The sequence below is a fragment of the Siniperca chuatsi genome, linkage group LG10 (genome assembly GCF_020085105.1).
Source record: "Siniperca chuatsi isolate FFG_IHB_CAS linkage group LG10, ASM2008510v1, whole genome shotgun sequence".
Taxonomy (NCBI): Eukaryota; Metazoa; Chordata; class Actinopteri; order Centrarchiformes; family Sinipercidae; genus Siniperca; species Siniperca chuatsi.
Window position 1 is genome coordinate 25,240,337 of NC_058051.1, and position 25,093 is coordinate 25,265,429.

The following is a 25,093-nucleotide window of genomic DNA, read 5'->3' on the forward strand; positions in this document are numbered from 1 at the left end:
ACTTCATACGTTAAATACAAACATATCTAAATCGAGACTGGTGTAATCCAGGCATGTGAGGTTTTAAAGATGTCTGAAGATTTGTGTAAATAAGAGTGGCTGTAGCATTAAAAACATGGGTTATGATAAAGCGCAAGTGCTTCAATAGATGTGCAAAGCTTTCATCATTACTCTGTACTGCTCCAATTTGTGCAGCAAACATTTTGATATTGATTAGTGGTTATCAGTGTACTTTGAACTTTTCAGAGGCCTCTCTGCATGTTTGGTTTTCAGTCAATATTACTGTCTGAGATGTTACATTTACAGTTGATAAAAAATATCAAGTGCTCTGGGAAAACAAACTGAAGTATAAAATAAGAAATAAGCCTGTACTGTTTTAAGAACTTTGTTGATTAAAACACACTGAGATGGTCTGAAAAATGAGCTCTGTTATGCATATGTTTCTGCAACTCTATTTGTATGTTCTATTAAAAGTGAGAACATTAATAATTGCTCAAATTTGGAAATAATGACAAATTTTAAGCAAACTTGATATGGAAAATAAGGAACATTTAGAGGACAATAGGATTAAAATTAATACAATTTTCCATAACAATTGAATTTCTTTCCTTTCTTCAAGACATATACACTCCCTGACAAAAGTCTTGTCGCCTATCCAAGTTGTAGGAACTTGGAAATAATAACTTGACTTCTAGTTGATCATTTGGAATCAGAAGTGGCTTGTATGAAAGGCAAAGGCCTCTAGATTATGCTTATTTTACCAAAATAAAATCTTATCATGCCTTGATTTTTAATTATTTAATTAGGACAGAGAGGTCAGACTTTGCTTAGACAAAAGTCTTGTCACATCTTTAAAGGATTCAACCAATCACAGATTAGAGCATCACCTGTGACAAATACTGTAATTAACACATTCCCAGGTGTGTAGAAGAAGAACCCCAGGACACCCAACCTTCATTTGAAATGCATCCTGACCTCTGACAGCATGCCAAAGATTCAAACACAGACCAAAGTGCTGATTATCAAGAGCCTGAAGACAAAGTCTCCTGCTGAGGTGGCAGACATCTTTAATGTATCTAAATGTCAAGTGGAGAGGTTAATAAAAGATTTGAAGAAACTGGTGAAGTTCATGACAGGCCCAGGTCAGGCAGACCCCATAAGACTACTGTTCGAGAGGACCGTTTGTTGGTTCGACAGTCCAGGGCCAGCCCTTTTTCAACTGCAGCAGAGCTACATAACAACTGGTCACCAGAAACCCCTGTATCTACAAGAACAGTTTGTCGAATTCTGTCACACAGTGGTCTCAATGGTCGAATTAGTGCTCAGAAACCAGCATTAAACAGAAGACAACTAAAAAATCGTGTTGCATTTGCCAAGGCCCACAGCTTGCAGAAAGGATGGACTGTGGAAAAGTGGCAGAAGGTTGATTTTTTTTTTTTTTTTTTTTTCGATGAATCATCTATTGAACTGCATCCCAATCATCGCAAATACTGCAGAAGACCTATCGGAACCCGCATGGACCCAAGATTCACACAGAAAACAGTCAAGTTCGGTGGAGGAAAAATCATGGTTTGGGGTTACATTCAGTATGGGGATGTGCGAGAGATCTGCAGAGTGGGTGGCAACATCAATAGTCTGAGGTATCAAGACATTCTTGCTGCCCATTGCATTCCAAACCACAGGAGAGGGCAAATTCTTCAGCAGGATGGCGCTCCTTCTCATACTTCAGCCTCCACATCAAAGTTCCTGAAAGCAAACAAGGTCAAGGTGCTCCAGGATTGGCCAGCCCAGTCACCAGACATGAACATTATTGAGCATGTCTGGGGTAAGATGAAGGAGGAGGCTTTGAAGATGAAACCAAAGAATCTTGATGAACTCTGGGAGTCCTGCAAGAATACTTTCTTTGCCATTCCAAATGACTTTATAAATAAGTTATTTGAGTCATTGCCGAGACGTATGGATGCAGTCCTCCAAGCTCATGGGAGTCATACACAATATTAATTATTTTTCCACTGCACCATGACTTTATGTTCTGTACTGTACATTTTTTCTTAAGTGACAAGACTTTTGTCTAAGCAAAGGCTGGCCTTTCTTTCCTAATAAAATAAAATAATTAAAAATCAAGGCATGATAAGATTTTATTTTGGTAAAATAAGCATAATCTAGAGGCCTTTGCCTTTCATATAAACCACTTCTGATTCCAAATGATCAACTAGAAGTCAAGTTATTATTTCCAAGTTCCTACAACTTGGATAGGCGACAAGACTTTTGTCAGGGAGTGTACAAGCCTGAGGCACTCAGCAACAACCACAGTTCATAGACAACTGATTAATTTCATGCAAATGTCAAAAGGGGGCCAAAACAGGAAATGTTGCGTCTGGTCTGTACCCTGCCATGTTACTGTATTGTCAGTGGTGGAAGAAGTACTCTATATATATATATATATATATATATATATATATATATATATATATATATATATATATATATATATATATATAAAGAAATTTATATTTACTTTTACTTAAGTAAAAGTAGCAATACTGCTCTATAAAAGTACTGTCACAAGAGTAAAAGTACAAAAATCTTAACGAAATGTACTTAAGTTATATTATTGCACATTATTGGAATATTATTACTGAAGATTAAGCAGAATTTTAATGTTACAGCTGGTGGAGCACATTTTAAAGTTCATATACTGTTCAATAGTTTAATCTATAGCACGGTATTATATTTAGAAATTGATCACATGTTTTGTTTGTAAAATCTTAATCTGTAAAGTGACTCCAGCTGTCAGATAAATGCAGTGGAGTCAAAAGTACAATATTTCCCTCTGAAATGCAGTGGAGTAGAAGTATAAAGGAGCAGAAAATGGAAATACTTAAGTAAAGTACAAGCACCTCTAAAGTACAGAACTGAAATACTCAAAGTAAAAGTACCTCAAAATTGCACTTAACATTTACTCAAGTACTGTACTTATTTATTATTATTATTATTATTATTATTATTATTATTATTATTAATTAGTTATTTTCCACCACTGTGTATTGTTGTTGCCTGATGAATATAAAACATTAGTGTTAATATTTATCTGGAATTGAAAAAACTTCCTCATCACTGATAGATCTAGTTATTCTATTTCTTTTGTACATTCATAGAGCATTAGGTACTGTATATTAGTTGTAAAAGCAGAGAGGGAGTCAACTCAGCACATACAGTTAAATGCCAGAACTTTTGGGTGAGACAGCTAAATCATCCAACTTAATTTATTCTGTCTGACCAGTGTAATTGTTTCATTCAATTCATAGTCAATAGAACCTCTCTTCAATGCCTCTTTAAGCCATTCAGGTGAGAAAAAAAAACACATTTCATATACAGGGGTGAAATGGTCAGCCATGATCAATACTCCCTGCTCTGCAATCAAAAATGTCATAAAGAATCGCACACAGAGAGGTCTCATGAATCGATTAACTGTAAATGTTTTGATATTTCAGGGAGCAGCAGGGCCGTCAATAGTGTGTTGTAAATTCATATTTGATATGTCCCTGGATGGACTATACTCTTACCCCCTAAATGTTTATTATTTTGTGATTTCTGATAAATAGAGAAATGTGGATAATATACAGAGAAGTAGCCTAAATTACAACAAGAGAAGTAATTATAATTACCATCTTAGATTAGCATATTAGCTAACATTTGCTAATGAACACTAAACACAATATACAGCTGAGGCTGATGGGAATGTCACTGGTTTTGCAGGTATTTGGTCAAAAAACAAAGTATTGGACACACACAAATTCTGACCTGAGGACGGTGGTAGATGGAAAGACATTTCACTCAAAATCACAAATGTCAACCTCATGGTAGCACTAGAGAAAATGTCAGGGGGTAACCAAAGTCAGTAGGATTCATTGTCCGGGAACCATAAATGTCTGTACAAAATTTCATGGCAGTCAATGTAATAGTTGTTGAAATATTTCAGTCTGGACCAAAGTGGTGGACCGACAGACCAACACTGCCATCCCTAGAGCTGCTAGTGTGGCTAAAAATAAATTAAATAAGCCCTCCACCTTTTCTCACAAAGTAGTTTTGTCAGTTTTTATCTGATCTCTCAACTTTTAAAAAGCACGCTCTCTTTTGATCTACTGAAGCAGACAACAGAAAGACACATTTGACTGATGAAAGGCCTACAAGCTGCTACCATCTTTATTGCGCTTCTCACAAGAGGAACATAATTCAGCCAGACAGCTCCATTTCACCGGCTATGTCAACCTTATTGCAGCTCAGTGTCCCTGCAGTTATGAGGAACTCTGCTGTCATTATTAATCTGCTCTTTCCCCCCTGACATTTGCTGTTGTGTTTGTTCCATAATTCAGCCGTTGACTGGATGTGAGGTCTCTCATGCTCTGCTGAAAACACATGAACTGTATGGCTCTGCTCATACGCTGTTGCACTCCAGACTACGGCAGGAGACTTACAGTTTCATTTCAGTGTGGTGTCTATAAATAAGAGATTTGCTGGACTGCTTAGAATATTAATATACTGTGGACTTGTGATCTTACTGTAAGTACATGTGATTATAGGTATAGCATGTGGAGGGAAAACAACACAGCTAAAAGTCACACTAGGCAACACTGTCAGGGGAAAATAAAGGATTATCAGACTTACAAGTGTGGCATTATGTTTTCCTGAATTCATTTGGTGTTGCACTTCTCCCACAGAAAATTACTAATTAAAACACAAAAATGTTGCAAGAGACTGCAAAATTAATTGTGAAGGAACGCAAAAGTAGTTCAGAAAGAAATTTCCATCGTGACCCTTCGGGGACTCTGTACATAATAAAGCAGTACACGAGATTTTTACAACTACAGCCATGTTAGCGGCTCTGCAAAGCTCTAATACATCCATGGTGAGGCTGTACAAAGCGATGGTTTGAGCTAAATGCTAACTTTAGCATGCTAACACGCTCACAATGACATTGCTAACTTGCTGATGTTTGGCAGGTGTAATGTTTACCAAGGACACCATTTAGTGTGTTAGCAATGAAATGTAAATACCGACGATATTTACATTTTATTTCATGTATTTCATTTTATAGATTTTGTTCGATGGAATTCAGGGAGGAATTGATTAAGTTAGTTTAATTTTGAAAGAGGCTGTTGCATCATGATCCTTATGCAAGATTCACAATATTTTTTCGATGCAATGGTGATTTTCTAAATGTATGCATATATGTATTTATGCAATACATTTGTAAGTTAGCCAGTAAAACCACAGCTTTACAGTTAGACTCGTGCAAAAGACTTCCGTAATTCCTTTGCAACATTGTAAATCACATCTTGACAGCACCATGTGACGTTTGGTCAGGGAAACAATGTGATAGTATGAGAACAGCACATTCTGTATAATGTATGCTTCTTTAGTCATCAGTATAACTACACTGACAACCCTCATGACAAAACCACATTTATTAAGGGCTGATGTTGGTTGAAGGCTGCATTTGAACTTTATTTTGTTCATTCTAGAGAGGCTGTCTGAATCCGGACCAAACCTTCAGCCACAACAGATCAATAGGCCTCCAGACAAGACAGGAGTCAAGGACACCATACAAAATATTATGGGAAACCATCTGGAAAGCTTGGGCTGCTGGCAATAAAGAGGTGGGGGGTAATGTGACAGGAAAAAAAATGAATCTACAGAAGGCAGTACACAATATTTCCTAGTGAAGTATATCCAATAATGACGGGATTAAATGAGATTCTTTAGGAAAGTCCCAGAAGAAAAGACATTTTAGGGTTCAAAACAGAGTCCACAGCAATATCCCTTTAACTTGAGCCAACTTTAATCTTAATGAAAAAGTGCCACATTGAGTGAAATAAAGCTCTGAAGTGAAAATGCAGAGACAGAGTGGAGGCTGCAGTAGGATCATGGGTAGCGAGAGCTGAACTCTCAGCTGGCTTGGCCTTGGACTTGGCAGCAGATGGTCTCCCTCTCAGAGTCAGGCGTCAGCTGTTCACATGAGCACAGGTCGGACGCTGAGTCTCACCCACAGCTCACAGAGGGAACTACACAGTCACACAAACTCCTGACAGCTCGCTCCCTGCTGGGTTTACTGGAATTTGACTACCACTACCACTGAACTACCACTGAAGATATTTTGTTTCTGTTAAAGCTCACATTTCTTCTGTGAAGATATGCCTCATTTCAGGTAGGCCACAGAATTATTATTTCTTCATTTCATGCTTTCATTTGTCAGAGATTTATCACTGTTATTTATCGCTGATCTTCTGTTAGTAGATTTTGTAGATGATGATACTGTCACTTATTGCAGAAGTTACAGAAAATAACAATTTTCATGAAGTAGAATTTCCCAAAAACATATCAAACTAATAAAAAAGGAATTATTTCAGAGACATTTCATCCTCCACGGAGCTTTAATTTTTATTTTACAAGGGACCTGTTAGAAAGTGTAAGTGTTTTTGTGTTATACACTCACCTTTACAAGACGACATAAACAGACAGGAGGATCACTCACCTGCTAAAGCTCCTCTAATTCCATTTGCTGACCGTGGGATCTGCCTGCACTGCTTATAAGGTCCTCTCAGTAATACACACTGTAGATAGACAGCTGTACTCTGAACCAACATAAGAGGAGTGAGTGAGTAAACGTGCCTTTACACAGTTAGATTTTTAGTCTCCTTGAGTAAAAGGAAATGATTTATATTGATTTATTTCAGTTTATAAGTGATGCAAAGATGTTACCAGTGGTGGAAAAGTAACTACATTTACTCGTGTACTTAACAAAACTTAACACTTTTGAGGTGCTTGTACTTTAAGTATTTCCATTGCTACATCTGCTACTTTATACTTCTATTCCACTACTATTCAGAGGGAAATATTGTACTTCTTACTCCACTACATTCATTTGATAATGTGGTTACTTAGATTTCGAGTAATAATACAAAATATAATCAAAAATAAATTATCATGTATTATTATAGGTTAAAATAAGATAAGATTTTAGTGATTATTGCTAATACTTTTGTATTTTTACTTAAATCAAATTTTAAATGGAGGACTTTTACTTGTAAGAGTATTTCTACACTGTGGTATTGCTACTTTTAATTAAATAAAAGATCTGAATACTTCTTCCACCACTTTCTTTCTTTATTGGGTGTTAGAGTAGCTTGTATTATTGTTGATCTGTTTGTTTTTGTTATATTGTTCAGTAAACAGAGTACCTAACCACATGCTCAGAACAATAAGCCTGTGATGATGGCACCAAGCCATCAGGTCATTTCCTCATCTGTATCCTGTTCTTGAACAAAAGAACCATGAAAAAGAGACGTTAAACCAAGAGGGGATCCCCAGTTTCCTTCTCTGGTTCCTGAACAGGGACTTGCACATGGGAAAGAGTCATATCCTCTCATATATCCACTTAAATAACAACATCTGAAAGCATAATGATGTCTCAAATGGAATAAAAGTAATATTTTGAAGGATTACTGAACAGGATGTTCATAAGAATTGATGATTAATAACTCTAAAAGTTAGCAGCTAGGAAAAAAACCTAGAGCGGACTTTATGTTGCCATGGAAGCTAAAAACACTCTCCTCTTTTTGCAGGTGCACAACAGGAAATAGTTTAGTACAAGTTCTTCGTTCAGGAGTTTCCTCTTTCCCTGGATGCCACATGCAGGACGTTCCAGTTTCCCCCCTTCAATGAACAAAACGAATTTGCAACCAGACCAGCAATAGAAGTAATAATCCTCCAAGATGGCAGTCACTTCACTCTATGCTACAGAGGAGCCAGGAGCTGGCTTAGCTGAGGCGGACATATGTACACTTGAGATTAATATCAAGTATGAAGTCATCCCATCAATTGTCTGCTCTGTTTGCCTTTCATTCGGTCTCATCTACTGCTTTTTCGGTATGTATTCGTGATCCCGGAACTAATATTAAATGTGAATGTACACAAATTATAGAGGTAAGGACAGGCTACTTAAAGCCACTATTTCAACATGTCCCTGCTGTCACTGTTTTCATACTCTAAATGTTTCATTAGCTCACCTGATGGCTTAAACCCACAGTGGCAGGTGTCTGGAAGCTGCCAGGGGTTTAGGGTGGATGAGCACAAAGCTGGAGGAGGCAGATGGGTAGGCCCGTGTCTGAATTTGACACAGGCAGCGTTAATAAAGTGCCACCTGTTGCATTGTCTGACGTCTCACTGGTTTCACAGTGTTAAACCTGACAAAAGCTCATGTCAGTTCTGACAGTGATGTTGTATTTTTACAAACAACTGCTATGTTCCAGGTAACAGCATTTTGTAGAGCAGTATGATGAGTAAAATGCTGTGACGGAGATTTACCCCACAAAAAAGCAATATAAGGCAAAAGAGTTCAAAACATAGCCTTATTTCTGTCTCTGTTTTCACTGAGAATGGACACAAATCCAATAAACACAAATTGAGCATGATTAGAGCACTGTGTCCTATTGACCTGCTCCCTAAAACATGTGACATTATGCAAACACATGCTGCCAAAGTCTGCGTTAACTCTCACAGTGTTAGTGTTGAAAAGAAGGACTATTATGAATGTGAATAATTCACAATTTGAAGAAAAACAGCAGTTTCAGTGGTGCAGGTGGAGGCAGTATTGTTTAGTTGTGTTTTCTTCTGTACTTTGCTATTGTGACCAAAAAGATGTAGAGAAAGTGAGCTGAGTACTGATATTACTTTAAAAAATGTTAATGACAGATGTTGGCGCTGGACATGAATACTGGAACAAATTTACTTATAAAATATATTTCAGCAATGTGTGACCCATCAAAATTAGCAGGGTCAGCCAAGCAGCTCAGTGAGATTTCAGTTAAAGGCTCAAGCCAAGTAACCAGTAAAAGTACTGGAGGAGTGGAATCCAACTTTTCCTCAGAGTTTGAGCAGGCTGTACTTTCCCCCTTCTGTTCAGAGCACGTGCACAGTTTTTTTTTAAATTGCGTTGTTCCACTTTTTACAAAAGAGTTACAATTTGGGAAACTCAAAATGCTATATTCCAAATGTCGGCCTCAAAATCTCGGAAACATCACGACACCGTCATGTTCATCCCTGTATTTTAATCATTGTTGCATTTTAAAATGAAACAGTTATCAAATAATGCTGTAAGAACAGTAACTACTTCACATAAAATAAGGGTCCGCGTGCTCATTTCCTCAAAATTATACAAAAAGCAATGAAATAAAAATGTGCAATTTATGCGGAATTCAGTATTTTAAATGATCTAGAATAAGAATGACCTTTGAAAACATACTTATATTTACTGAATATGCTGTTTGACGGATGGATGATGTAGTCTGGAGTCAAGATAAAATGATGATTGTGATTGTTCTTGACTCCATAAGTTTGCGTTTTTTCCTTTTAATTCAAGACAAACCTTAGATATTTCAGTCACTTATGAGTTTAGTAATAAATTAAAACACAGCAATACTGTAATGCTGGTAAGCATATAAGATTAAACCACAATTAACACCATTGTAACGCACACTCAATGCAATACAAACTACATTTCTTTTTCCTTTTTTTCTTTTCACTTGCAAAGTAGTTAGAAATGATGTTGCAAAGTTGCTCACAAATGTAATGTAGTTAAAATAAGGAGAAATGCTTGCAAACAACACGTTGCACTGAACTGTATCTAAACTTGTGCTAACATGAAGTGGCTTTATTTTGAAAGCTGAGCATATGATTGTGTTTTGCACTTTGTATGTGAGGACAGTATTTAGTGTTTAAAAGCAATAATTAGCAAGTCAGTTTTTCTCTTTGCATTAAGAGTTTCACACTCAGTCAAAGCAAGCGTAAAATACTGTGATTCATTTTGGATTTGTATACATGGATGAGTAGATGGTACAGTACTTTTTTTTTTTTTAAACTAAGTCTACCCTTGTTTTTATTCCACTTTTCAGGATACCGTTGCTTCAAGATGGTCATGTTCTTCTCTGGCCTCATGTTTAGCTCAGCAGCTGTACTCCTCGTGTACCACAAGGAGCCTGTGTTGGAGGCCCAGCTGGGGACAGAGACAAAGGCAGGGATCAGCCTGGGCATGGGTGTGCTCTGCGGGCTGTTGACCATGCTGGTGTCCACTATGGGACTCCTCCTCAGCGGCCTGCAGCTGGGGAGCCTGCTCTCCCTCGCCATCCTGGTGGTTGTCGGACAGTTTCACAGCCTTACTCCAGTGTGGGTGCCTCTCAGTGTTGTTCTGGCTGCCAGCATTGTCACTGCTGTCTTCACACTTCAGTGGCAGAAACTGTTCACCGTCATCTACACATCTGTGTTTGGAGCAACCACTGTGATGCTGTGTGTGGATTACCTGGTGGGGACGTTTATGCTGCCAAATCAGGTGTATGATATGCTTTGTCAAGTTGCCCCACGTCCACTCTGCTGGTTTAACTGGGCGATCACTGGGATATGGCCAGTTATGAGTCTGATAGGTGTGTTGGTGCAATGGAGGTTTAGTGCCAAAGGAGTATCACACACAGAAGGTAAGTTTAACTCAATCTGCACCTACTGATGCTTTCAAACTCAGCCTGTTTTCATGTTAAATATGTCCCCCAGAGCTCAAAACCTCCTTCTGTTGTATTATAAATGCATAATTTCCTTGGGGTTTTTTTCTTCCCTTTGGATGCTTCCCAGCTGCACACAAAAAACAGAAGAAACATGTCAAGAAGCACGGACATAGAGAGTCCAGGAGAAGACCTCCACCACACCGTCGGCGCAGGCCTCCACCACTGAAACGCTACGCTGGGGATGTCCTGGCGCCGGTCAGTGGCTGAGATTAATCATCCAGCATGAGCTTTTGACAATAAATGTTTTCAGTTTCTTCTGATTGCATGAGAAACAGCCTCATCATGTATGATTTTCTTCACCATAGTAAAATTACAGTAGACGGTCAGTGCAATAACAATGTGTTGTTCTCCTGTTTGCCTTTCAGAGTTATCTCCAGAGCCTCAAGGAGCGCCAGATGGGAACAGGCTCCTCCACCAGCACCGTCAGCACTATCACACATGCTCTAATTGACTTTGACTTTGAGACAGGCTCCATGGTGCCTCTGACTGCTGCCTCCCCCGTCTTTGCAGTCTGAAGGAACACACATCAAATATCTGTTATGCTGATAATTAAACATTCCTTTGAAATGTTCACTTCCACGGAAACAATTCAACCATCTCGACTCCACTGTATCCACTTTAACCGGCTTCGTCAGATAATCATCAACATGCACACAGTGTGATTTGAGATGCTTAGAGATCATCCCGTTGATGATGACAACACAAAACAACACAACATACACACTCATCAGACTCGTGATCATCACATCCTTCTAACAGTTTATCTCACAGACACTTTGTGTTTCACATTCGAGCTGTTTTGTTTCACACCATGGCATAACAATCTTTTATTCTCCAAATACTATGTACCATGTGTCTAGATTAGTTTGGCTTGTAATTCCTTTGAAATTCAAGGATTACAGTTATAAACAATTAATTCACACCAACATATGCAATTAAATTAAGGATATACTGCACATCAGAAAAATGTGGAATGTTGGACAATAAACGATTGATTTAACAGGAATAATAGCTTGATAATACGCTTTTTTGGAGTATTGTCTTATATCAATATCCGTTAAAGCAAGACTGTTGAGAAACAGCCCCTGTGGCCAGAAGTGGCTGTTATGGGATAAAGGTAAATGCTAAAACCCATTGTGTAACTGTAGCAAAAGTAGATAAGAGTCATAAACTCAGTAATGGCAGTTACACAACACATAGCTACAGTTTGCTAAATCTAGCCGTCATAAGCTACTGGTCATAGCAACTGAGGCTGAAGCAGCAGAACCACTGAGTGTAGGCCTATTGAACTGATCAATGGTGTGTTAAATTCAACTTTTCATTCGAGGGAGAACGTGTTATTTCATCTTTCCTGCACACCCACACAGGTGTTTTCACTCACTCTGGCTGATTAGATGCCTGTTCAGGTTGAAGTTGGACAAAGTCACAGATGTCCATGTACTCATTTATTTATTTATTTGATAAGATTAGTTTATTTGAAAAGAACTGTAAATTAGCCAAGTTTCATCTGTTGCCCCTGGCCAGGTGTTAAAAAGGCACCCTAAAAATAGAACAAAAAAACATATCTTATACAAATAATATCGACAACATAATAAATATAAACAAAATAGTACAGTACACATCCACCAGTAAGTATTCCCACAATATAACACATGGCGGTTATCTACAATCCATACTAAATAAGTGTAAAAAAACCACACATGCAGGGAAAAGAATAGCAAAAGACTGATCAAGACAACAAGATGGCAGCAGAGACGACAGCTAGTATCCAAATATTCACATGTTTGATGATTAATGACTTCACTGCTGTAATTCACTGCACCAGTAGTGAAATGCTGGAGTGAATGAATGAAAAATGACTGACTGAAGGCACTTCTTTGAATGGCAATGATTCAGTCTCCTTGTATGATAGCAAGTTATGTTAAGTATGTAAAATTCTGAAAACAAGGCAAAGATTAACATATTTTATCAAGTTTTGTCAGCTCAGGAGTTTATGTTTATTTAAGATTTGACAGCTGTGAAAGCTTTAAGTTCTACTAAGAAAGACAAAGATGTGATTTGTTACTAACAGGTGCAACAAAACTGGAGAATGAGGCAGGTGTAAATCAAATACAGTCTGTACACGAGATGACAATTTCCCAAAATACGTGAAAACACAAGTGTCGCAACAGGCCTTTTTCAGGGAAGATATTTTGAAAAGTACAGGTTTAATAATAAAATTAATGATGGCTGAATTCCATTTAGCTGCTTCAGTTTCAGAGTCCTTGTATTGTGCGTCATGGCTTACTGAGGCACTTGGAAAGAACAGAGCCATCGTTAATGTTATTAGTAACACCTGTGCTTTTCCTTCAACGACAAATCACAATGTCTGCTGAGAAACAGGCCTGTAGATAGAAGACTGTGCAGGTATTTCAGGAATAGTACATGGTATAGATGCCTTATCAGTAGATAACAACATCCTGTCCTGCTGAATCACACACCACAAAGTTTGTCTTCTTACATCGCATGTATGTTAGTAGCTTCTTTTTAAATAATAATATCGGAATGCCACAAAAAAGAAACATCACTTCACGCAAATATTTATTCTGTTGTTGATTTCATGCAGACTTTTTGTCCCAAAAATACTTTAATTCCTCACACAAGGGATTCATACAACATTTTTTGTCAGGTTCCAAATAAAGAAGCATCCCTCACTGTTATTATACTGAATTGTTGTGCAGGTTAAGGTTTGTGTTGAATCCCCAGTGGCCTCTGGTGGCTCAGTCGTCACACTGCATCCAGTGTGCGGCAGTGCTCAGAGGATAGGCCTTCTCCACTGCTTGGTGGTGCTGGTTTACACGCCAGTACTGGGTGCCTTTAAACAAGTATATATGACCGTTTGTCCATGTTAATGCAGCATCAGTATTGCTGGGTAACCCGTGGAAGAGTTGTCCAATAGATTTGGGATATGAACTGAAGTCTGTCGGGCCAATTTCATCCCACTGCCAGTATCCAGAGCCCTAAAATAACAAGTACATTATTTATTGGAAATTGAAAGAGATATTCAACAAAAAAACATGTGTCTCAAAATAAATCCAAGCAAATATCATCTTTTGTACTTACTTTGAAGAAGATAAGTTTTTTGTTCTTATTCAAGTACAAGGCTGAGTCAATATTCGCAGGGATATTAACCAAGCGTTTGGGGAAGCCGTGGTCAAGTTTGAAGCCGGTGTATCTCCATACTTTGTCTTCTGTGAAAGAACATGTGGAGAGAGAGAGGAAGGTATTAAACACTGCGATAATGGATGATAATTTTTAGAACATTTTAAAATGTTAAAATCCTGCCAGCATTGTACATCAGACCCTCGTGAGAATTTCTGAAACTATGAAATGAATCCACCTTTCAGAAAATAGGACTTGCCGGTCCGCTGAGAGTGAACAGCTGCATTGAGGCTCCCTGGCAGCTCCTTCCACAGTGCAGAGATCAGGATGGGAGCGCTGTAGCCAGAGCTGGACAACGTCCACACGTACTGACCACTGAAAGCATATGTCTTATGCAAAGGACCTGCAGGGACACAATGCAGAAGAAAACATAGCTGTACTTAAATACATCTCCCTGTTGGGGTAAAATACTGATCAAATTCCTTTTCTTAAACAAAATACAGAAGCATTGTTTATGTTTTTTCTATATTGAATGCAGTCAGACAGCATCAGAGTCTTTTTTTACCCAACATCACTGCATCCAGAGTGGCCTTGCAAGGATCTGGAACAACTCCTTCTGGCACTAACTGACTTGGATTTCTGGATGGAGGAGTTTTCTCTGGCTTTCCTGAAAAGGGACAACACTGCAGATTGCATAAATTGTTCTTTAAAGATCACACACACACACACACACACACACTGACACTGGGATACTATTCTGACATTACCATATAAAGCCTGGATCCCTCGTATGTCATCTGAATGTAGCTTGAAGTCGGAGCGGTATCCGTTATATAGAGGTCCCATCAGTGCACTGTAGTACTGTGAGTGGCCCAGGCCGAGAGCGTGGCCAATCTCATGGGCTGCAACAATCCTCAGGTTGGAGCCATAGGTCTTCCCTTCTGTCCATACTTCATCGTTGTCAAAATGCACAATGCCTGACTCGGGGGCGTCAGCGTGGGCTAAAACATGACCTAAAGATGAAGCAAGAATTCTTACCAAACGCCCTCATTTACACCTGCCATTATTTGAGGTGTCACATTTGTGAAAGCACTGCCTACCTCGCCCATCAAAGGGCACTGGACATGTCTTGTCTTTTCTGTGAAAGGAGATTTTGATGTCTGCGTTTCCTCGCTGCAACTCCTTGAACCTTAAAGGTGACACGTCACTCCAGTACTTAAATGCACTCTGGATGGCCAAACGGGTCTTTCCCTGACCCAAGTCAGGGGTGTAATTATAGATGCGATAGGTCAGCATCTTCTTGCGCCAGTAACCTGTTCAATTAGGAAACATTTAAGAGACTTTTTATTAGATATTTTTACACACATTTATCAAGCAATACTGCAGTAACAATATGAACATGAAATATGAATGCAGTGACCCACCCAAGACTCGATATTTGAGAGATTTGTTATTAAAAGAGTCGTCCAGACCACACCGAGGTTTGTTCATCATTGCCAGTGTGGCTGAATCCAATTTTCCTGATATTTGCAGGTTTGTCACTTTCTGAAAGATTCTGAATGAACATTTGTACTGATTAAAATAAACACACAAGTCTGGGGTAAAGGTAAAAACAGAGGGAAACATGTTAAGCTACCTTTACAAATTGTTAACATCGATGAAATACAGTCACCTTAGGGCTTCCACTATCTCCTCAGGTGGATGGTTTTGGCCTTTACTGTCCAGTGGGATGTGGAGATAGCCATACTTCCTTAAATACACCTAAAGAAAGAGTACTAATTGTGATAGTGGTGGAAGAAGTATTCGGGTCATTTAATTAAGTACCAATATAACACTTTAATACTCCAAGTCCTGCATTAAAAAAAATTTTGCTTACTTATAAGTAAAAGTACTAGCAACAAAATTTACTTAAAGGATACAAGGAGAAGTACTCATTATGCAGAATGGCTCCTGTCATTATTATTGATGCATTTACATGTAAGCAGTACTTTAAATTAAATTGGTTGAGGTGGAGCTTATTGTAACTACTTCATACAGTATAATGCTGAGTAGTTAGATCCATGTCAGCAATGCAACTTATTTTATGAGCTGATCGTGTGTTTTGTTCATAAAATTGTAATCGACAAAGTAACTAGTAACTATATCTGTCAAATAAATGTAGTGTATGCATGGAGGAGTGTAGAATGCCATTTTATTGCTATCTTCGCCTCAACAACGTCCTTGAATTTGTTTTCCAAGATGCTAACCTTTGTCAGCTAGTAGTATCACAGGGGTATTTTTGGAGCCCAGAATTAAATGCTAACTACCTGGGCAGCATTTATATTATCAGAGCGAATGGTTGGTGTAATCAGCTGCACCACACCACAGCTTATGTCATCTACAACAACTCTTTCCCCAACAACCCTGATAAGTAATTCTAGCCAAAATAATCCTAATGAAACAAGCACATTGATTTGTGTTGGTTTACAATTGAAAACATTTCTTCCTCTTTTTGTAAAACTAAATAACCTACCACAGTATGGACAGTTTCATTTAGATTTTATATTGGCCAATATGCACCATAACTATTTCCTTTGATTATAATGTTCTATAATCACATCATCAGTGTTATTAGGCAGCTTTAAACAGAAAAAAAAATGTTTTTGTTGAAATCGAATCCAATATTAAAACTGGAACTGACATTTACACTGCTTCCAAGAAATACTTGAGAATTTATCAGTTTTGCAATTTGGAGGATAAACTTCTCAGCAAATTTACATTTCAGCATCTCTACTTTTCTGCATTTTCTTACCACCGCTTCTGTAAATTCTTCTCTGCTCAGGGCAACGGATGAAGCAGCTGTCAGCAAAACAAGAAGCACCATTAACTCCAGCCTATATTCCATTTTCTGGTTTGGGTCTTTTTCCATTACTAGGGTAATAAAAACGTTCCCGACTCGATCCAACACGGCAAGTTTCAACTGATAAATAAGTTCTGGATCTTTCTAAGCATCGCTGAAGACTGCAGCTCCTTCATCTACATCTATCCTCTGTGCATTAGTCAGAAGCTGGTGTCTTAGTTAAGGGATTCAGTTTTTATACCATCAAGTGTCTGTTCAGGATCTGCCTCAAAGCCACATAATAAACCTTTACAAGGAATGTAATGTGTGGACGACAAAAAACAAAACATGTTTCAGACACTAACAGCATGATCACGCCTTCTTTTGCCATTCTTTAGAGCCATTTGTTTTGAAATGTTTAAGAATAACTTCCGAGGAGTTTTGTTTACGTCAAAGGAAGCAAATAAATTCCGTATTAACTCTGTTAAAAAAGGAGATTATCTGCCCACCATCTATTAAAGGTGATGACTTATAACCAGTTATGTCATTGTGGTGAATAAAAAACCCACTTTCTTGATATTTAATTAAGCTGCAATCCTATGTAGGTAAATTATTTTCCAGACGAGATTAATTAAGGTGTGACAGATGTACCAGAAATAGTGCAGGTGTTGCTGCTTTATGATTTACGTCTGTGAAACAATATTCCACATAAATTTTAACATTCTTTCACTTCATGGTTACAGCTCTATGAAGAAAACAACTAACCGCACTTCCTCCATGAGACAACAGCTAATTATATTGTTCACAATGTAGGAGCCCATTCAAGGAAAAACAATAACACCCCCATGTAACCATTGCTACAAATCGTCTTCTGAATGGAGACAGAGAACGCCTCCTTTTCTGCTGTGACACTGTGGAATAAAGCTCATAAAAAGTGAGCAGACAGATGGGAGAGATTCGGCTCACACACGCTTAAAACAATTACAGTTACTAAATTTAACCATGGGTTCAATTTAAATGCCAAAACACTGGACAGTCCCTGATCATTAGAGAGCATCTGTACCAGGGTAGCCTGCCCTGGGTTCTGCCTCTCAGGCATAGCACAAATTCTTTCTCCTTTGCCAGCTTAAACTTAATTGATTGATTGAGCTTGCTGGAGCAGAACAAAACTTTAACCTGTGTCCCAATTCCAGACTTCACACAAATTATTAACAGGTTTTGAGTATGAAGTGTGTTCACACTGGAAAAGTGACAAAAGTATACTCAAAAACTTTAATCAAGCTTGATTATTGAATATACTGTTGATGTAAAGTAAAAGGAGGTGATTGAAATTAAATTAAAATTTTAATTAATTGTGTATGGTGGTGAGCCAGCTCCAGAAAGCAAACAAATCTATATTTGGACAACCATTTTGCTTTTATTAGTTAAGTTTAATTGGCAGTGGCATTCTTAAGTCACAGTTTAACTGAGGTCCAATTTCCTGTTGGTATAAAGCAGTAAAGTATTGATTTCTTGTATACTTACTGCAACTGTAAGTATAGTATATACTGTGTACAAGTAGTTTATAGTATGAAATCAGGACATAAAATTTGAGTTTATGGGCATACACACTGTACTCGTCACAGAGTCCTATTTTAAAAACTGTTGAACAATGTCTTCTGTAACTCTGAAGGTGTTTTCCAAAGTCTGAAAAAATTACCCTGATGATGTCATTACGGAAATGTAGGATCCAGTATATTGGGGGGGCTTTACTTCTACCAGGGATTAAAAAGCAGGATGTCTCAGGCTCTCCTGCTTCAATTTGAACCATTCTTTTCTTTTTAATCTGTCTTTTTCCCCCAACTTTAAGTGCAAGACTAACTTGCTGGAGGTCCCCTTCAAGTGGTGCCTGACAGGCTCTACTCAGGGCAAGAAATTCCCTTTACTCTAGAAGCTGTCCTGCAAAAATCACCTTGTTTCATTTCAGAACGCTGAGAAGAAAAGACATTTGGTGAAATTTTAAGATTAACATTTTCAAAGTTATTAAAAGCTACATCTGGCTTTATTCTGTATTCTTCTTATTGTCTATTTGCTCCAACAGGAAATGTAAATCTTTAAAAAACAGGTCACAAATGTTTAATTTCATTGTTAAAAAAGGCTCAGTCATTCCCTAACACAGCTGGGCACTGTAGTTTGTGGCAAACGTTACTCAAACAGGAGTAAATAGTGCATTTGTTGGGGACTATTTTTAGCCGTGGATTAATACACATTTGGTGCTCAATGTGTCCATATTCATCATAATGAAGGAACATGTCACCCAGTGCAACAGTGTGGCTCATTGATGCATTTTTAATAGTTTTTAGACAACAATGGCGCTCTGTGGCAGAGAGGAATACGATATATCAGGCTTTAACTACAGAGACAATACTTGTTGGTAGGATCAGTTCATTGTTGGTTTGGGTCATTTTATGGGATTTGTTGACAATAAGAAAAATATACAATATCACCAGCCTTATCCTTTAAGTGTATAACTTGTTTCCAAAATATCCAATGACACCAAAATATAGATGTTTTTCTAAGAATTTACGTCCTACCTTTCAAAATAATTTCCCAGTTATTCAGGCTACTCATAGAGTACTTGTTCACTCTACTACTAAAAACCAATATGAGATAAACATTTTACGCAGCATGTAGTTTTAATTAATGTAATGACTGTATAGACAGTTCCTCAACATTAGTGTGACTACAAGAAGCCATCCAATCATTGACAAAAATCTTGTGTTAATTCTTCGAGCAGACAGATCAACAAACTATATTAAACAGAAAATACTTTTTCCATTTCATGTGTAAGTGATGCCTGATGCCATGAAAGGTACAAAATGGAAAGGACAGACGCGCACAAAACAATTCACAATGATGTCTTTAAAAGATATTTATAAATGAGTGGCCTGGCCAATACAAGTATATGAGCAGGAGTCATAATAGTATCTAGAGATCTGAATCTAGAAAACAGGCTTGTCAGTTCTGAAGATGTGGTGCCTGCTACGTAGACTTCCTGTCAGTCTCTGCTTGAAAGGTGCTGGGACTGTGTTCACTTCCGAAGTTCATAATGAATATCAAATAGGTAGAATATGTTTAATGGAAGCCATGATCACAAAGCTGCAATGGTCCCTTCCCTGTCTTTCAGTATGTAGTTTGTATGTTTAGTCTATCCGACTCTTCTGTTTTCCATTATTGCTTCAAGAATCACTCTCGAGCTGCTGTAACTCATCTCGTAAGGCCAGTACACGACCCAGCTTTTCCAATTGATCCTTTGTTGGCTCTTTAATTTCCCCTGAGTCCACTTTCTGCTTCAAATCCTCAACTTGTCGCAGCTTCTTTTTCAGGTTTTTAATCTTCTTGGCCTTTTCAGCTGCTGCCGCTGAGGAATCATCGGGAGACGAGACAGAAACCGTCGCAGCCGTCTTGTTTGAAGACTCGCCGCCCTCAGAAATGGACACGTTCTCGACAGCATTGCTCACCGAGTCCACATCCGCATCTTCCTCATCGCCATCCTGGCCCTGGTGCTGCTGCTGCTTTCGTTTTTCTTTACGTTTCATGTTGCGTTTGGCAGACTTTGAGAGTCCGGCTGTCTCACTGTCCCCGCAACCGGGGATCTTTTGCTGCTGCTGCTTTGGCGGAGCTGACTCGGACGGATTCATCCCAGGTGGCAGGTCTGGTTTGCTCTTGAAAAACTTCACATACTTGTTTTCATAGCTAAAACAGCAAGAAACAAACAGAAACACAAGATGAAACTGAAGTGAGAGGATAAAAAACGAATTTCCACCTAGCTCGAAGCATATCAGTCATTTCTAAAGAATATTGGCCCATTCTAATCGATAAGAGCATCCCTACTCGCTGGAAATTCCCTACTGACTTCAAAATAAGATTATGATTTATACGTTATGTGTACAACTGTAGGGAAAGAAGAACTTCACTTACACTGGTACTTCTTCCTGAGGGACATAACCATCCTTCACCCGCCTCGGCCTCCTCCATGTTCCATCAGGTCGCTGAGTGGCAGCAATGTATTTCCCTGAAGAGCAACAGGTGCAACATTTTATAGAGTACTAATATATTTGCATGAATAAGCCTGCTAATTTTAAGCCAGCAGACCTTTAATTTATCCTGTCCACTGTGAGCCGGCTTTGACTCTAATCATGACAAAGAAAATAGCTCAGTGCTTTGGAGGTTTGTAAAACTGAGACATAAATGACATCATGTCCTGATGTTTTTTAACAACATTAACATCCTCCTTTTATTTTTGCTCTGCTTACAGACTAATTTCAATTACTTTTTTAATTTTAATCCTATATTCTTTTTTTAGGGTATTTTTCATCTGTAGTCCTTTGAAAGATGTTCCAAGGACTGCAGATGAAAAATAGCCTTTTGGCTGACTCTGTCCATTTGCAGTGTTTATTAATGTGTGCTGTCCCTGCGAAATAAAACAACGAATTGATCAAATAACTGGACAAAGTGGAGGCTGTGCAGCTCTGAGGACCCATCCAGCTGATTTTAAAAACTTCTTGTCACATTAATATAACGCAGTGCATACACATCATTGCTTTGCTGAAATCGCACCAAATAGCTGTATATCTCTTATTGCTACCTAGGAGATGACGTTTTTGAACATTATGTTAGCAGGACAGGGAATTTCTGGTCAACCTGAAACTCACACTGAATTGTGAGATATGGTGATGCCCACTGAAAGACATAATCATAAGTATGGGAACACTTCCACCTGATGCCAAGTAATAATGTAATAAAAGTACAAATTTAATGAATATCATTCTCCAGTCACACAACATTGCAACTCAATGAAATGTCACATAAATATTGCCCTACAAGTTAAAACACATACGCCCAATGTGGACTAATAATTCATGTCAACAGAAATAGAGTTTCCCTTCGGGGATCAATAAAGTATTTCTGATTCTGATTCTGAAATATTTTATATGTAGGCTTATTGGACAATGCATTTATTCATTATTTAAGTATTTATATATGTGCATTTACTAGAGAACTTCTGAACAAGACTATTACAGATTGAATAAATAACACATAGGCTTCTTGGACTTTTATTGCACACATGAGAATGAAACTATAAAATCAGTAAGGTGTTGAAGTGTGTTGGCCTCGGGCTTGAAGGGCTGCTATAAGGTTTTAAAACCACCAGATGTCACTGTGCATGTTGAGTTTAAAGTCCCAAAGCTTCAAATCTTTCTTTTTTTGGCAGAAGCACAAAGAAAGACCCAAAACTTCATCCGCCCATCACTACTTTGACAAGCTGTTCACAGAGTGTGTGTGTGTGGTAACTTCCATCCCCTTGTGAACACACACACATGCAGTCGCACACCCTGAATCATTACAGTTATCCAAAGCCCAATTACCTAAAACACATTCAGGCACAGGAACAAAACATTGTGTATTAGAGCTGGAAAATATAAGGAAAGTAGGCATCATATAATTTTGATTATTGTAATATATTTACAAAGTAAGGGTGGGCAATATGACGATATGCATTGTGAGAGGATGTCAACTGTCTACTGTCATACTACACATACCTTGGTAGCTATCCATTCAATATCTCTCGATATATTAGCCCAGTTGTTCCCAACCTGAGGGTCGAACCCCTCCAAGGTGTCAAGATAAATCTGAAGGGTCATGGGATGACTGACAAGATAGGGAAGAAAAAAAATACTTATTTTGTTACACAAATTCTGCTTATTTTTCAGATTTTTGTAAAATCTTTGCTTTTTCTCTTGTGACATCCTTGATAGTTTTACCTCTTCAGTCCTCTAGACTATTCAAATCAACAAACTGAGAGGAGAAAATCACTCTTAAGTGGAAACTGCTCACCAAAATAAATAAATACTGCCTCATTTTAAGGGGTCTTAAGGTGAAAAGGTTGGGAACCACTGTATTAGTTGTAGGCAATATTGTGAACCAATAAGCTGGACTGCTTTGGGACAATATTGCATTTTTATATCATTTTTGCATCAATTAAGGTATTTAATTGGAAGGATTAGCAATAAAACAGGCATTCATGTCAGGTTATTATAACCATAAACTGTTTCTCAATTGTTTTTCCAGAAAATATAGTATATCACGGTTTATATAGATATCGTACGATATAAAATCATATATACTTTGATACAGGATTTTATCCTTATCACCCACTCCTACTTTTTTTTTTTGGTCTTAATTGCTGCAGTAAGTCACAGTTGGGCATTTTCTGAACTTATCATACTGTGCTCTAGCTTGTGAATGAACAATATATGTCTGTACCTGCTTGACCGTCATAATAGCTGACATTACCAGGTACTGTTAATGATTTTTTTTCTTATCTCAGAGACCAAATAATCTTAACAGTAGCTGGTACTGTGAATAAAACATCGTGATAGTTGTTCATGTGTGCATCGTTCAGCTCTGTAACAACACCAGACCCACTGAAATCACAACATTAAGCTACTGGCCATTGGCAATACAGCAGAAATAGCTAAGTAACGTTAGCTAGCTAATGTGGTAACTGTCAGGTCGTTATACAAAAAGGTAATGTAGCTCATTTAAACAGTGATAAGTGTGTCAAGTAACGAAGGGGATGTGTTCCTGTCTGCAGTGTATATACCACACACAACTTCCCCATTGATAACTAATTAAGTGCGGTGGCTGCAAGCTAACTAGCGTTAGAGAGTATAGCGTTAGCCACGTTAGCATTAGCTAGCTGCAAAACAAAACATCTGAATCAACAACGTAATTAAACGTGTTATTGTTGACAATCGATACTGCAGGTGGCAAATAAATACTTGGACTCGATTGTAGTTGCTGTGTTTAATGAAGAGGATTTTGTTTCAAACAAAGGTCTGGCACATGCATCAGCCTTACCAGATTCATCTGTAACATAGGGGGTTGCCATTTTGGTGTAACGTTTTGATCCGCTCCCCTCAGTCGGTGTCCCCAAACGTCCCCCTCGCTCACTTCGATCCCACGCGGCAGCAAACTGCAACTTTTTCAACTCGTGCTTCCCTCGAGGTGAGAGCTGTCATGGCAGCATCTACGGACGGTTATTAGAGTGAAGCCTGCCGCGCGAGACAGCTAATGCCAAGCACCGACCGCCGAACTGTGTGTGTAATCGGGCGGCTCAAGGCAGCAAACCGTGCGAACCCTGTTCTTCGACTTCGGAAATGACGACGTGGATCATGGGTTGCCAGGTTTGGACAGTCGACGGGTATTCTAACACTTAGCTTGTTGAAGCGGACACCATCGCCCTGTCTTTTGAAAAACAGCATTTCAGCTTGTCCTTTTTTATTATTATGCACAGTTGTGGATGTTATAAATTTCAGTAACTGACACAGCTAGTATTTTCAATCAACTTCTGATTAGGCTACTTTTGAAATGCTTATAAATAAAAACACAAAGCAGATAGCAACTGGTATAAAATGCAGCATCTTCATAAAAGTGACCGACTATGTAAACATGACAACAACAGTAATTATGATCTTATTTTATAGAATTTATCTTACACCGATTTTACATGTCAAAGTCAATTTACCAGTCATGGGAAGTCCTACACACAGTGTCTGAAAATATGATGTTTTCTTTATAGTGACCCATACTGGGGACTCAGAGTCAGTCAGAATATTTTGGCCTCTGCTGTATTGATTTAGATTCTTATTGGCCCCCAACTTTATGGAAATGCAATACTAAACTATTGGTATGGCCCTCTAAAGATGAGCGTCTATAAAAACAAATATATTGCATATAGGCTACTGCACTGAGGATATAAACGTGTGAATGCCACATAATTTTCTGCAACTTAACATATAAGCCTGAGAGATGATTGTCCTGGGACCTGAGACACAGAAGTAGAAATCTGTAAACCTAGATTCTCTGACCTAAGTCAGAGGCCTTGGGGACATGGTTGCTGATCTGACAAACAAGGCCAATAATAAACATAACTAATATAGTTGTGTGTATTGGTTTGTCAGAAAGGACAATTACATTACAACCAGGAAATCTGATGACACAACCCCACTTAAGCATCTTCAGTTTCATTTTAGAGTATTTCATTTATGGTATGCACCTATCTCTGACATGCTTATCATCTACAAGCATGTGAATCCTCCCAGGTTGTAAAGATATCAGCTTATTCTACAGCTTGTGAATTGGCCTTATTCAGGCTCGTATGTGGTGCTTTTGCATCTACTTTGTGGCGTTTTGATTTTCTATAGACTTATTTTATTTTGTAAAGCACACATTTATGAAAGCATTCAGAGGCTGAAATAGTAGGTAAAGATCATATTTAAAAAGAAAAAGCTGTATACAATTCTGCTTCAGCTAAAAATGCTGTTAAAACTGTCACTGTTGAATGCAGCTATCAGTGGCAAGAAGAATTCTTACTTTTTTCTTGCAAAGTGAAAAACAAATGTGAAAAGTTCAAGAGGCGGCATTAAAGATAAACACAACAGAGGGTACAGACAAAAAGATCAATTACAGTGTTACT

General features: G+C 38.2%; 3 protein-coding genes across 6 annotated transcripts; 1 reads left to right on the forward strand and 2 right to left on the reverse strand.

Annotated features, from left to right (window-relative positions):
- Positions 1 to 6,002: 6,002 nt before the first annotated feature.
- On the forward strand, positions 6,003 to 11,619 carry LOC122883645 (transmembrane protein 198-like). 3 transcript variants are annotated; one of them, XM_044212625.1, is made up of 5 exons: positions 6,003 to 6,208; positions 7,626 to 7,929; positions 9,954 to 10,529; positions 10,681 to 10,808; positions 10,979 to 11,619. In XM_044212625.1, the coding sequence occupies exons 2-5, from the start codon at positions 7,776 to 7,778 to the stop codon at positions 11,126 to 11,128; spliced, it is 1,008 nt and encodes a 335-aa protein (XP_044068560.1). In that variant the 5' UTR covers positions 6,003 to 6,208; positions 7,626 to 7,775; the 3' UTR covers positions 11,129 to 11,619. The 3 variants fall into 3 exon arrangements, with proteins under 3 accessions (XP_044068560.1, XP_044068561.1, XP_044068562.1); XM_044212626.1 differs by lacking the exon at positions 6,003 to 6,208 and adding an exon at positions 6,589 to 6,658; XM_044212627.1 differs by lacking the exon at positions 6,003 to 6,208 and adding an exon at positions 6,636 to 6,654.
- A 426-nt stretch (positions 11,620 to 12,045) lies between these two features.
- On the reverse strand, positions 12,046 to 16,833 carry LOC122883644 (matrix metalloproteinase-19-like). Its single transcript, XM_044212624.1, has 9 exons — positions 16,546 to 16,833; positions 15,427 to 15,515; positions 15,179 to 15,309; positions 14,855 to 15,067; positions 14,522 to 14,767; positions 14,320 to 14,421; positions 13,993 to 14,157; positions 13,716 to 13,843; positions 12,046 to 13,612 (listed from the first exon to the last, which is right to left on the reverse strand). Exons 1-9 carry the CDS (start codon positions 16,660 to 16,662, stop codon positions 13,373 to 13,375), a joined length of 1,431 nt encoding a protein of 476 aa, XP_044068559.1. The 5' UTR covers positions 16,663 to 16,833; the 3' UTR covers positions 12,046 to 13,372.
- Positions 16,834 to 18,882: 2,049 nt separating this feature from the next.
- Positions 18,883 to 23,785, reverse strand: pym1 (PYM homolog 1, exon junction complex associated factor). Of its 2 annotated transcripts, XM_044212629.1 has the most exons (4): positions 23,476 to 23,785; positions 22,155 to 22,263; positions 20,533 to 20,626; positions 18,883 to 20,307 (listed from the first exon to the last, which is right to left on the reverse strand). In XM_044212629.1, the coding sequence occupies exons 2-4, from the start codon at positions 22,168 to 22,170 to the stop codon at positions 19,791 to 19,793; spliced, it is 627 nt and encodes a 208-aa protein (XP_044068564.1). In that variant the 5' UTR covers positions 22,171 to 22,263; positions 23,476 to 23,785; the 3' UTR covers positions 18,883 to 19,790. The 2 variants fall into 2 exon arrangements, with proteins under 2 accessions (XP_044068564.1, XP_044068563.1); XM_044212628.1 differs by lacking the exon at positions 22,155 to 22,263 and having other exon boundaries at positions 23,476 to 23,782.
- Between the last annotated feature and the right edge of the window lie 1,308 nt (positions 23,786 to 25,093).